Genomic DNA, 13,947 nt, shown 5'->3' on the forward strand with positions numbered 1-13,947 from the left:
CAAATTCCTTTTCATTCTCCCCTGAGGGGAGATTTCTAATCTTGGAGTGGAAAATGGGATCCAGGGAAACCTGGCAGAAACTCTGTGGTTGCCACCTAGAGCCAGCTGGCTGTGGCTGGGCTCCTCCTCACTTTGCCTTGCTCCCTGGCCCACCACCCCGCACAGCCCCAGCTCTGCAGCCCACCCTGCTTCTGCCCCTTCCGCGAAGCAACACAGGGTTACGTCTTGCTGTGATTCAGAAACACCCACACAAAAGCTGTTTTCCCACCTCCATCTTCCGCGACTCTGGGACATGTGCCGGAGGACCACCCCACAGTTTCTGCACACTCTGGGAAGCTGTCCCCTTCCCACATCCGAGTTATGACGGCCTTCAGCTACCCTTGGAGAGGCACCAATCCTGCACGGCCATAGTTCCCAGTTCATTGTCTCAAACTTGGCCTGTGCAGACAAGCATCTCCTACAGCCTTCCCCCTAGCAGTCCCTCCTCCTCCTCCCTCTCTGACCTCGCTTTGCCTGCACACCATAGCCCCCTGCCTTCCCAAGGGCCCCATTTCCATCTCTCTCCCGCCATGTCCACCAAGGGTGCCAGGTCCAGCAGTGTCCATCACAGGGGTCACCATTTGTTGCCACATGCAGGCTCAGGGCTGGTATGCTCCACTGCTCAGCAAATCTTTGCTGTTGTGTCAGGAAGCAGAGACAGCGCTCAGACCCCATGGCACAGCCACCCCAGTTGCAGCCCCCAAGTGGAACTGGTCAGAACCCATTTTCTTACCTTTGCAGCTGAACACCATTTGCTTCCATTAATTTCATGAACAGTGAAGTGCCCAGTGCTACAAAATACTAACCCCCAAGCAGGCTGCAAAGTTTTCTTTCACTGCCCTCAGAATTAGAATTCTTTTTCATTGAGAAGTAAATAAACCAACTACTTGCAGTCTTTTAACAGAGGGCTTCATGCTAAGAAGTGATTAATTCCCACCCCTGTTCACAGAAAAGTGAAGCTTTTACCATTATAGACAAAGAAGTACTGAAAAGTTAACAAGTCATAGCAAAACTCTTGACTTTGTGATGAGCTGTTTATCCTGCAATTTTTTTCATGTATATAAATATTTTGAGAAGCCCACCTTGAGATGTTATGTTGGCTTTTATTTTATTATTTTGGTTTATTTCCTCTTCAGATGCATTTGTACACGAGTAGTAGTATAAATAAGTAGTATAAACGAAACCCTCATTTTCCTGAAGGCAATCATGAAGGTGTGATTGCACCCTTTTCTTCTCAATTTTTCATAAAGCCCATTTACCATAATGCACAGTAATATCGGAATTTGAACAAGTGGAAAATCGTTATTTGCTCACACTATACTCTCAATATTAACTCAAGATCAGCTCCTTTGGGATAGTATTTGTGCTTGTATTTAAAAATAAAATGTCATGAATAAAAAAGCTGTCAAACAACTTGAGAGCAAGTCACTTCTCTGTTTGGACAGCAATGATTTTGTGACGAACACCGCACAGTCAGTCCTCAAGAATAAACTAGGATCTAAATGTGTTATATTCTGGCAATGGTTGGAGAGAGACAGCTTCCAAAGGATTTACAGAGAAGGTATGGGGCAAGCAAGCAGCAGAACAGGAGCCACTGAAGGCTGGCCAGGGATGCCGTGGTGGCACATACTGCCTGTAACTTCCTCCATCAAATGCAGGGATTAAGAGCAGCCAGGACAGCCTCCACCCTAGGTAGGTGGGGGAAAAACCAAAAGAGCCAGCACATCACTTGGGCAGCCAGGAAAACAACCCAATTCAGCACAGCCCCAGCCGTGCTGCTGCCAGCAGGATACCTGTGGAGTTTGCAGAGGAACACAGACATTACCTCTGATGGAAGGTGTTGGTCCTGTCCCTGACGCAGCAGCAGGCGTTGAAATGGTGGTGGGCAAGCTGCTGGGGGCGGGGGGGGCTGACATACTCTTTTTCTTGCTCAAATGGACTGCACACTCCTGTGGCTAGCAGTCCTGTCCTTAATTTCTGTAGGACTCTGAGCGTGGTAGTGGATGTCAAACGAGTTACCAGTAACAAAGCAGTAGCAGTTAACCTGAACAACACAACAGGACAAGCCATACAGCATTAGTGAGTCATGCTGTTGGTCTCACTTAAACACGCCAATAAGGCTAGCACTGAGTCACAGAATGTAAAACAGTTACAAAAGATCTGAGTTATACAAACAAGCATGCAACAAAACAGCATCAAGACATCCCACCTGAGGGATGCAGGCCACTTTCATTTTTATTATGATCTTTGTCATCAAACTACCCCATGATAAATTACTTTTACATTTGTGCCGTAGCAAGTAATTAGTATTAGCCAAGTTATACTAGAACTAGACAAAACCACTGTTCTCCCTCACCCAGAGGGATCCTGGTGATACCGTAAGGGGGACAAGTTCCGTCTACTGTGCCGCACTGACATACCGCAGCCTCACATGTCTCCTAGGATAATACCTTACTATTAAACATTGCAGACCACTAATAATGCAACTATCCATAAGACAGCTAATTGCAAGCAGGAGTCTATCACTTCGGTATTTCTGAAGAAGCTGTTTCTGAGATAGTCCACCAAAAATACATGGTGGCTGACCCAAGCCTCCCAGTGCAGCACGTTTACATCAGTTTAATGGTGATTGTGAAGTTTCCACCTTGGTGCAGTCAGTCATGACCAGTACTTACACACACTGCAACAAAGCCTTGGGATAATGAGAAAAGACAGGGCTTGTGGGGTCTCAGCCCAGCAGCATTTCACACCAGGTCGGTGGCTGAATGTGGGCCTTCATTAAGTGTTGTCTGAGAAGACTAAAGCTTATTTACTCAACCTCAAGATAAGCAACTTAATGCTGCTGATTTGAATGCAAACAAGGGCAAGACCTCATGCCTGAAAGACTCTCTGATGTGGTTATACTGAAGCTTAGACTAAACACAAGTGGAGATGTGAAACACAGTTGTCATGGCCTACAAAATCTGCATGTTTTCTCAAAAGTATTTATTTTTTTTAAAAGCATGGTCTATGACTAAACTATCAGAGTTCTATTGCTTTTATCTGGAAAATGTTACACTTACTATTATATATTGCTTATTAGGGCCTATTTTGCTAATACACTGAAATCTCTCCCATATGACAGAAATGATACTTGCTTCTCCATTTAGTGACCTCAAATGACTAAGTAAAGGTGCAGAGTGAATTTCAGTTGCCAAGTAAATGCAATTATGCCTTTCTTCCTATATGGCATAGTATTGTCTAGTCTGCTCTAACGCTTTCACTGGGCTACCCTTAATGAATATGGTGCTCATAATGCTTGCAACGTATCCAGGACCTAAGCCTGGTACGCCTGGTTTGTCCTTAAGTAGCTGTTTCATATCTTAAAATGTTTGATGCTTGGAGACTTCTAGAAACTAAACTGTGAAAGGCAAAGCCTCAGCACTAAGTCACCAAGCCTTGCTTCCCAAACCCGCTAACCCATTTTTAAAATTATGGTACCGCTATTTCAAAACTGATCAGGAGCTTCAGAGCACAGCATTTCTCTGATGACGCTTCTGCACTGTAAACAGAGAAGCAGCAAGAGGTTCGGTCCAAAGCAAGAAAAAAAAAAGTTCCCTTTCTCCATACGAGTGTGAATCGCTGCCTAAGCCTTCCAGCTCAACTGATGAACAACAGAGGCAAGAGATTTACAACTATGAGAAACTCCCATAGCTATGGACCCAAGAGCAACTCTCACTTCAAACAGGACCAAGCAGCTAGAAGTATTGCATTTTGAAATCAACATTTGAATTCAGAATGCGTATGATCCATTCACTCTAAGCTTGCATAACATGAAAAGCAATAATGTTCTGGGTTCAACAAGTGCAAACAACAACTAATAGAAATCTAAGGGAATTAAAAAGGGGGGGGGCTGACACTCGGGAACTGATTTTGCACAGCATTGTCACACAGTCCTGTAGCGCTGTCATTGGAAACATCTATCAAGTGTCATGCACTTCCAGGGTTTGAGCACTAGAGGGTCAGTTTGGATGAAAACACAGCCTTACCTCAGTTTCCTTTTTTGTGTAGGTAAGCACTTGAATTCTGTAGTGGTTAACTTAATTTACCACTGCTTCAGCTGTCCTGAGTTTTGCTAGCTGAAGCTCTTTCTGAGGCTGTGCAGCACTGGGATGGAGGAGTTATGTCACACAAACGCAAACTTTTTGCGAAAGTACACTCAAAAATTTTAAACGTCTATCAGTCCAAAGCCGTGATTGCTTTCTCAGGACAGCTACAGGGTGCAAACCTTTTCAAAAGGATCACCATGTTGGTCTGGAAGGTGTCTCTTGTGGCTGGGAGTGGCAAAAGACTGATGAGGTGCTAGTCCATAGCCCATTTTGAAAAATACTCATCCTGTGCATATGCAGCAGACTTTCTCATGCCTAATTATTATCCTTTTGAATAATACAAAAAATGCAAATACTGTCCATTTTAATGAAAGGGATCCTCAGCACCACTTGCAATTGTACTCTTGCCCAGCAACAAGCACTGGGATAGCAGCAGAAGGGTGGGCATCATCCAGAGGGCAGAATTCAGGCTGCACTTGAGTGCAGCCTTGCACTCAAGTTAAAAAAAACTCAACACTTTCAAAAGTATATACATATACCAGAAATTTGGGGCATTACTATATGAACAAACCAGAAACCCTTCTCCTTCCCAATAGGATTTGTTATGGAAACGGCATATAATTTCATTCCAATACCACAAATTTGCCACTACATTAAAAAGCATTACTGTTGCTGAAGGATGAACAGTAAATCAGCATCCTCAGCTCTCCAGGCTACAGCCCTCTTCAGGGGAATGGTGATTCTGACTGCTTCTTCATTTCAGACTATAAATACACCCCATGAAAAAGCAAAGCTGTTGAGTAAGGAATGCCTTAACAAGTACTTCTAGTGCAACAAACTTTGCTACACCAGTTTTGTTCTTACATTAATCAGGGAGAAGAGAACTGGGCAACACGCTTCTTTGTATACAGTGAGACTCTGGTGAACATGGTACATCAATTATACAGACTGTAGTCACAAATCCAATCTAAATTCCCTGAAGCATTGGATAGATTTGTTTTAAACATTGAGGGAAAACATTAGTGATGACTGCAACATAGCTATGCAAGACACCTTTGTATCATATTAATAAAGAGTCTCAAATACCATTATGTGTTGCAAAAAGTATAAAAAGGTAGGTGAGTCATACAGATAGCACCACAGCATTCAGTAATGACTGTGACCTTTGCAAATTACTGCCCTGTGGAAGTTCACAAAAATTAACGAACAACAAAGCAGGGGGTTGCTCTTTTGAATGATGTTTAGATGATCATATTGTGCTCTCTAGTATATTTATTAAAATAACCAAGACTGAATATGGAGCTTCAGCTCTGGAATCTATGAGAAAGATTCCAAAGAACTGAAGAGGATCCATATCTGCTTCAAATCATGAATCACAAATATTAACATTTTACTTCATGTAGAAATAACTCCACTACTTTTCTTCAAAAAGTATTTTTAGAAATATCAATCCTCCCATCCCTACCATAAATATGAATTCTGTATTACAAATAACTGTGTTCTCCTGTGCATAAATAAATTACATATGTTCAGCTGCAAGAAAACAGATCAGTCAAAATGGCTCAAATGTAATTATACGCTGACCAAAAAGAATTCCACTGCAACTGGAATTGAATGGCTTGCACTTTATGTCATTAGCTGAGTGCTGACCTGTACAATTTTAAATGCTAAAATATTAAAAAACAAAACAAAACACAGAAAAACCCAAAAAAAACGTGGGGGTGGGTAGGGGGAAGAAGAGAAAAACGTGAAAAATATCTGAGAAGACAGGAACTGTGTTTATGCAAAACAAATTTTACAATTACGAAAGAAACACTGCTTTTTCTTGTCTCACCTCATTATTTTGTTAAGCTTCCCTTACTCCTCTATGGCTCTTTATGCATCACAATTTGAAAAAAGTAAATGAGCCAAAAATCATTGACATCTTCCTCTGGATCTATAGAATGAAACGCTACTAAGCTTACAAAACTGGAAATCAGACATCAAGTCTCATAAAGAGGCATTCTTCCTAACAAACCCGTGCTTACAGAATGGCGCTTTGAACAATTAATTAGTGAAAAAAAAAAAAAAGGGGGGGGGGGGGGGAAGGATGTGTAGTATTGAATTAAGAATGCATGTACTTTCCATAAAGCTGAAATGCTTCCATGAACATACCATTTAATTCTGGCTTAACCAAACATTCCAAATTCAGGAAAACAAAACTATTTTACTCATTAAAATATTCTGACAATATTGCAATATGGTCTGAGTGTCATTTTAAGCAGTGAGAAAATCTTTTTTATTATAATTTTAATAGCAAAGGGAGAAGAAAGCCTAAGTTGAGAGAACCCTTTTCTTTAACAAACAAAAAAAACCCAACCAACTAGTGAGCTTCTTTCTTCTCTTGCCATATAGCAGATCTGTTCTTGGATTTCACACCACCAACCATACCCTGTCAGAGATCTTGAACAGTTTACATTACTTCTTTTGAAGGATTAATCTAGACCGGCCCAGAGATAAAAACCAAAATGCACAATGAATTCCTACACTGAATTCCAGCTTGTTACTGTGAACTCAACATAAGAAAAGAAAAAAGGAATCCCATGCATCTTCTAGTATATATCCTGTTTTCACACAGTATTTTAGTCAGAGGAATATGTAAAAAGACAAGATAGTTTTGTAGTTTTGTACAAAACCTCAATTTATTTCAGAGAAATTAAAAATATGGTATTTAATATATATAAATTTCTATTCCTCTATAAATATAGATGATCTTGTGATAATGAACAGAAATAAATGCATACCAAATTCAAATAATTTTGCATTTCAGGGTATGGTAGCCATAGATAATGTTTATGAACCTAAATACAGGCATTTGTATATAAAAAAAAAGTTTAAAACAATACAATCAGGAGAGAAGCATTCTGCTGTTTTTCATACAGAGGACTAAATATTCAAATGCATCTGTCAAAAGTTACAATTTCATTTTTAACCTTTTTTTTTTTTTAATTATTATTAAGAAGCACAATCCCACACACCCAGGAGCATACAAGGTAGCAGATATACTGCACACATGGTACCTTATCTCTGCAGTATAGTATGTAATGTTATTACTGTACCGACAAAAAGAGGGGAAAAAAGACAACAGAGGCTCTTTGAGGTCTCGCATCCCACCAGAGTGCTGAAACATTCCGGTTTTCTTTTTCCCTTCCTTCGTTTTTACTACTGGCAAAAATCATCACACCCTCATAGTGCGTAATGAGTAAAAATTCAGGGGAATGGCAACCGCTCCACCGTTTCCCAAATGAAGAGCCAGCGCATGGATCCAATTAAAGGGGGGTGGGGGTGGTAATAAAACCTGAATACAACGTTTTACCCCGATGAAGAGCTTTTTGCTGAGCCCGTTCCTGCCCCTGCCCACCCAGCGCGGCCCGCCCGGCGAGGGGGGGGGGGGGCGGCGGGGCAGCGCCCGGGGGTGCCGGCCGGCCCCGCGGAACACGGCGTCGGGCAAGTTCGGTGCATCTACCTCCCCGGCCGCCGCCCGAGCCGTCGGACGTGCTACAGGTGCAGGCGGCGTGCGGCCTCAACTCCTGCGGGCCAGCTCCCCTCCAGCTGTGCGGTACACCCAAACACATGCCGTAAAACCGGCCGAGGGCGGCCGGGGCCGCCGGGCGCGGCTCTGGGCCCTCGGAAACGCCGGGCGCACCGCGGGCCGCGCTGGGTGTCGCTTCTACCCCCTCACAGGGCTCCGGCGGCGCCCGCCGGGGTCAGCGGGGCCCGGCTCCGCCGCGGCCGGCCGAAGCCAGGGGCAGCGCCGTCCCTGCGCCAGGCCCGGGCGGCCGGCTGCCCTCCGCCGTGTGGGCCCGGGCGGGGGTCCGTCCCCCCGCGGGGCCGGGGCGGGAAGCGGCGCTCCTCCCCAGCCCCAGCCCCACCTCCACCGCCACATACCTCCGGCAGGCCGGGGCCGCGGCCCAGCCCCAGCCCGCGTCAGGCGGCGCCCCCGGCAGCCGCGCTCCGGGCCCTGCTGCTCATGCAACTGAAACTCCAAGCAAAGCCATTACAAAACCTGTGTGGGGGAGAAGAAAGGGGTTTGTTTTGGTTTCTCTTACCGGCAGTTTTTCCCATCCTGCCCTACGAAATAAAAATCCAACGCCTTTTTTTTTTTTTTTTTAAATAAAAAAAAAAGGGGGGGGGGAGGGAAGAAGCAAAATCCGCAAACTGGTAAAAAGTGTCCTACATAATTAAAAATGTGAGATTTTTGTAATTTAAATACAAATATACTTACAAAATCTTACAGAGGCTATTTACATCCCTCTCCCCCAACCTGACAGTGTTCAGTTCCTACCGGAGCCGGCCCGAGCGGTGCCGGGAGGGCAGAGCCGGGCGCCCCGGGGCGGGGGTCCCCACCTGGCTCGTCCTCCGCCCCCCGCCGCCTGCGGCTGCGAGTCGCGGTCCCCAAAGTCTGCCCTGGCTGGACAAGGAGCTGCTTCCCAAGGCAGAGCCCCGGTCCTCCGGCTGCCATCCCACCCACCCGCCACCGCCCTGGCCCAGCGGGCAGGGGTCTCAGACGGTGGTCTCGCCCTGCTTGCTGTTGGTGAGCCTGGTGTAAAACTTCCTCCAGGAGTTCAGGGTTTTCCCAGACCAGATCCAGAAGCCCGACGTGATGCCCACGATTAAGGTCATGAGATACTTGATCATGAAGACGGTGAAGTCAGGGCTCATGGGTGGGTGATGGCTGCTGTGGTTGTTGGGGCAGGGGATGGCATAGCTCTTACAGCTCTGCGTGACCCAGCTCCTCTCCCACTGTTCCCTAAAAGCTTGCTCGTAAAAATAGCAGGCAATGACAATGGTGGCCGGCACCGTGTAGAGGACGCTGAAGATGCCTATCCTCACCATGAGCTTCTCCAGCTTTTCCGTCTTGGTGCCGTCATGCTTCATGATGGTCCGGATCCTGAAGAGGGACACAAAGCCGGCCAGCAGGAAGGAGGTGCCGATGAACAGGTAGACGAACAAGGGGGCCAGCACGAAGCCCCGCAGGGCATCCACGTTGTTGATGCCCACAAAGCAGACGCCGCTGAGGACGTCTCCATCCACCTGCCCCAGGGCCAGGATCGTGATAGTCTTGATGGCCGGCACGGCCCAGGCGGCCAGGTGGAAGTACTGGGAGTTGGCCTCAATGGCCTCGTGGCCCCACTTCATGCCGGCGGCCAGGAACCAGGTGAGGGAGAGGATGACCCACCAGATGGAGCTGGCCATGCCGAAAAAGTAGAGCATCATGAAGAGGATGGTGCAGCCCTCCCGCTTCGTGCCCTGCGCCACGGTGCGGGAGCCGTCCTCGGCGAAGCGCTCGTTGCAGACCACCCTCTCCTCCAGCAGGAAGCCGGCGATGTAGGCCACGGCCACCGCCGTGTAGCAGCCCGAGAGGAAGATGATGGGCCGCTCGGGGTAGCTGAACCGCTTCATGTCCACCAGGTAGGTGAGGACGGTGAAGAGGGTGGAGGCGCAGCAGAGCACGGACCAGATGCCGATCCAGGTGCGGGAGAAGCGCAGCTCCTCGGGCCCGAAGTACATGAGCCCGTAGAGGCGGCCGGGCTCGCAGGGCGCCCCGCAGTCCTTCTCCCCCAGGAAGCGGTAGTTCAGGTAGGAGGGCACCTTCAGCGCCCGCGGGCAGGAGAAGCGCCCGCGGGGCTCGCCGGGCCCCGAGCCCCCAGCGCCGCCGCCGCCGCGGTGGGGGTTGCTGGTCCAGCTCTCGGGGCGCAGGGCGGGCGTGGGTGTGCCGCGCTCGGAGGCGTTCTGCCCCACGCAGAGCTCGCCGGCCCCGTGCACCGGGAACTTCTCGCAGCGCAGCGTGTCGGGCCACTGGAAGCCGAACTTGTTCATGAGGGCCTCGCAGCCCTGGCGAGCCCGCTCGCAGAGGGAGCGGCAGGGCGGCAGGGCCTGCTCCAGCACGGTGCACACCGGGGCGTACATGGAGCAGAGGAAGAACTTGAGCTCGGCCGAGCACTGCACCTTCACCAGCGGGTAGAACTGGTGCACCTCCAGCCCCGCGTCCTCCTGGTTGGTGTGGCCCAGCAGGTTGGGCATGATGGTCTGGTTGTAAGCGATGTCGGTGCAGAGCGGGATGGAGATGGGCTGGCAATAGCCGTGGTCCGGGATGGAGATGCCCCGCTCGCCGTTGTACTGCGGCGCCGGCGGCTGGCCCCCGGCCGGCAGCGCCGCCGCCCACAGCAGCAGCAGCAGCGGCGGCGGCAGCAGCGGCGGCGGCAGCCGCGGGCACCGGCCGCCGCCCGCCCGCCGCCCGCCGCCAACTTCCCCGCCGCCAACTTCCCCGCCGCCGCTCGCCGCCGGCCCGCGCCGCTCGGCCATGCTCAGTCGGTGCCGCCCGCCCAGCCGGGCTCCCGCCGCCCCGCCGCCGCCGCCGCTGCTCCTCCCGGCCCGAACTTGCGACTCATGAAGGGAGCGGCGGGCAGGGACGGGGCAACCCCGGCCGCCACTCGCGCGGCCGCGGCGCGCAGCTCTGCCCGCACCGGCGGCAGCGCCCGCCGCGCCTCCGCCTACCACCACCGCCGCCTCCGCCGCCGCCGCCGCCGCCTGACCATTTGTGCCGGCCCCTCGAGCCCGCGCCCCTCGCCTCGCCGCGCCGCGCTCCCTCCGACCGGTTTCCAGGCGCCCCGCAGTCTGCCTTTCACCGGGAGGGAGGGGCCTTGAAACCGACGCCGAACTTTCCTGCGTAAGGGACCGTCTCCCAACGCCTCACCCGGGGGCGGGCGCAGGCGGGCGCGGGGCTGCCCCAAGCCGCGCACAAAGGCGGGGGCGGCGCGGGGGAAAGGGGGCGCCGCCAGGGGGGGCGGCCCCGAGCCGTGCCGTGCCGTGCCGTGCCGGCGGGGGGATGATCGGGGGGCGGGGGGCCGTGCCTTTCTTTCGGCAGTGCGGAGGGGCAGGGGGGGCCGGTCCCGCCGGGGCGGCTGGGCTGGACGCCGGCGGCTGCCGCGCGGAGCCGGCGGGGTGCCGGGGGCGGCTGTGCCGGGGGTCGGTTTTGGCTCCCCCGGTGATGACTGAGGCCATTGAACTGCGCACCCCGGTGGGGTCCAGGGCCCACCGAACTCGGCGCCTCCGCCGGCGGAAAGGCAGCTGCGCCGATTTCGGTTCCACTCACAGCCCGGCAGGGGCAGGGGGCGGTGGGGGTTGAGGTGGGGCGGGCGTCCGTGTTTGCCAAATGGCAAAGGGCAGGGCCGGGGGGTGGCCAGTGCTGTTGTCACGGGTCAGCCGTAGGGAGCCGCGAACAGCCGGAGAGCGTCTTTGCAGGGCTGAACTCTCCCAGCCAGGGCTGCTGTAGCACCTCGGCGCCGGTCCGAAGGCAGGGGCCGCGATGCTCATCTCGCACGCAACCGGGGACCTGCGGGTGGCCAACACTCGCCTCCCTCCAGAGACACCCGGCGAGTATCTCCCTGCTGAGCTACTGCCAGTATTTTATGTGCGTCTTCCTCCTGTCATGCCTACAGCAGCAGCCTGAGATGGGAAATAATCACAACAGGGCTTTCCCATTCCTCTTCCTCCCGCTGCCCAGCGGGCAGCTATGCCAGCTTAACTCCGGATGAATGCTGCGTGACTTGCAAATACCTCCCCGTCAGGGTTGTGAAATACTGGCTGTATTCGGGGGAGGAGGTGAATGGGCATACAGTGACCACCAACAGTGGCCGTTTCTGCACGTCTCAAGCCCCGTTGCGCATGCAGAATGGAGGGCCTGTTGGTTCTTCTGAACTGTGTAGTCTGGAAAAATGATGGAGGCTGAATGGGGGATATGCTGTACTCACTGGAATTCAATAAGAATAATAGACCGTGCTCCTGGAGAGGAGGAGGAGGAGAATCCTGCCATGTTCTCCAAGCATTCAGTAACCAAGCCTCTGCGTCGTGTGCGTGAATGTCCTCATACTTGTCCGACAGTTCATGTTGCCATTTAGGCTGAACCAGGCATGAAATGTCTCGGGCCAGCTGTCTCCCTTCTCTTGCGGCATGCTCCCACCCTTTCCATGTTACACGCTAACAAACTGCAAAAATCCATTAGGAATAAGACAAGCCCTGCATTTATTTCTAGCTGTCACAGGTGGCAAGGGTTAATAAAAGACATCCATATTTCTTGGATAGCTACAGATAAAATTTGGACCATGCTATTTAGGCCACTTTCTCCCAGCAGTGCTGTCCCACATTCAAACTAATTAATAGCAAGATCTATGCTGTGTAACGACTGCAGGAGCAGGATCATGTCTAGAAATTGCACAACCTTAAATATGCCGATTGCTGATGTCCTCGTTTACTGAGGTTCATTGAGTTCTGTCAAAAACTCTCTTCTCAGAGGACCGTAGTTCAAAAATGATATGCACAGATTATATCTTTTTCCATCTTCTGCTAAAAAAGTTTGATTCCTTGCATATCATATTTACAGTTTTAAGCTACGGATATTCCTCTTCAGATCTACATCAGTAACTAACATTACTAACTTCTTTGTAGCTCAAACCCTAATTTATATTCAACCCTAAATGAGAGTATTGTTTTCCTATTGATCTTAAAACAACTGGACACTGGATCTTTAGAGAGGAACATGTATTATACGTGCTTTTTCTCATAGAAAAGGAGTGTGAATTCCTAACTTGTCTAACATGGCTAATTCTGCCTGTGGCCTTCAGACCTGGGGACATATCACACAATCTAGGAAAGGTAATTAAGATGCCTAAGTCCATCATCAGTTGGCTGAAATTCTGTCTACGGGTGTCTGCATTTGAAATACTTAGGAAATACTTCTCCAACTGGAAAACACTGAAAAGTCACTGTTCTAAGTGGCTGTGTGCAGCAATCCAGAAAACTGTTCCAGGAGGAAGATGACTTTATACAGGACAAGGTTTGTACACGTAGGTAATAGCTTTTTTCAGACCAACTGGTATAGAAGGAAAAGTAGGCAAATTTTGGGGTTAACAAGCTATATTTTTTTGTTGTTCTGAAGCAGTAACTACTAAAGCTATATGCAACTTGAGAACAACTTCTTAGAAATTAGATAGAGGTGTATCAGTGAAACCAGCTCAGAAAGAAAAAGTAGAAATGGGAATGAAGGGGTTGTTTTGGGGGGAAGAATGAGGGCTGACAGCTGCTATGTTCAGGAAGGTTCCTAGGACTTGCTGGTTTTAACTGTTCAACGATTTTTCATATAACAGAAGAAAATCCTGCATGGAAAGAATCTTCCCAGAAGCATTTGTCCTACATTTCAAGCACCCCAAACCACAAAACTCATCATTAGAAGCATAATTCTCTGTGGTCCAAAACACCAGATCAGTGTAAACCATGCCTCAGCAAGAAATGTAAGATGTGTTGATGCCCAGCCGCTACAACAGCAATGAACACCCCCTGCCATCAAACCACCAGCATCATCCAGTCTTACATTTGCAGTTCCAGGACTGTAATGTACTTCATCCTGTGCAGGGCTGCCTTCCTGGTAGTTTTGCTGCTGCAAATGACCACTGAGCACCAGCATGAACTCCCAGAGACTGTCTTCATAGACCAAACCACTGTGCTGCTGGTGAGGGAGTGTTTCTCACTGAACAGGACATTCTCCCTCTCCTCTTTCAAACCTGATCCTTAAGGGAAACTACAGAACTTGTCCCACAGAAGTGAGCCTGGGAACTAGGTTTCCTAACTCTGCCCAACACCCAAACCCAGGGACTTGGCAGAGATGCTGGTCTGACAGTATATTTTCCTTCTGCTTACACACACACACACACCCCCACGCCCTTAACTCTCCAAATCAACAGACTGTAAGGAAATTGTCTCTCCTTTTTGCTTAGTTAATAAA

The 13,947-nt window shown here is 49.8% G+C and overlaps 1 protein-coding gene across 2 annotated transcripts; it reads right to left on the reverse strand.

Moving 5' to 3' along the window:
- Positions 1-6,789: 6,789 nt before the first annotated feature.
- Positions 6,790-10,837, reverse strand: FZD1 (frizzled class receptor 1). 2 transcript variants are annotated; one of them, XM_056337576.1, is made up of 2 exons: positions 9,000-10,837; positions 6,790-8,172 (listed from the first exon to the last, which is right to left on the reverse strand). In XM_056337576.1, the coding sequence occupies exons 1-2, from the start codon at positions 10,470-10,472 to the stop codon at positions 8,164-8,166; spliced, it is 1,482 nt and encodes a 493-aa protein (XP_056193551.1). In that variant the 5' UTR covers positions 10,473-10,837; the 3' UTR covers positions 6,790-8,163. The 2 variants fall into 2 exon arrangements, with proteins under 2 accessions (XP_056193551.1, XP_056193550.1); XM_056337575.1 differs by having other exon boundaries at positions 6,790-10,831.
- Between the last annotated feature and the right edge of the window lie 3,110 nt (positions 10,838-13,947).

Source organism: Falco biarmicus, chromosome 4 (genome assembly GCF_023638135.1).
Source record: "Falco biarmicus isolate bFalBia1 chromosome 4, bFalBia1.pri, whole genome shotgun sequence".
NCBI classification, from domain to species: Eukaryota; Metazoa; Chordata; class Aves; order Falconiformes; family Falconidae; genus Falco; species Falco biarmicus.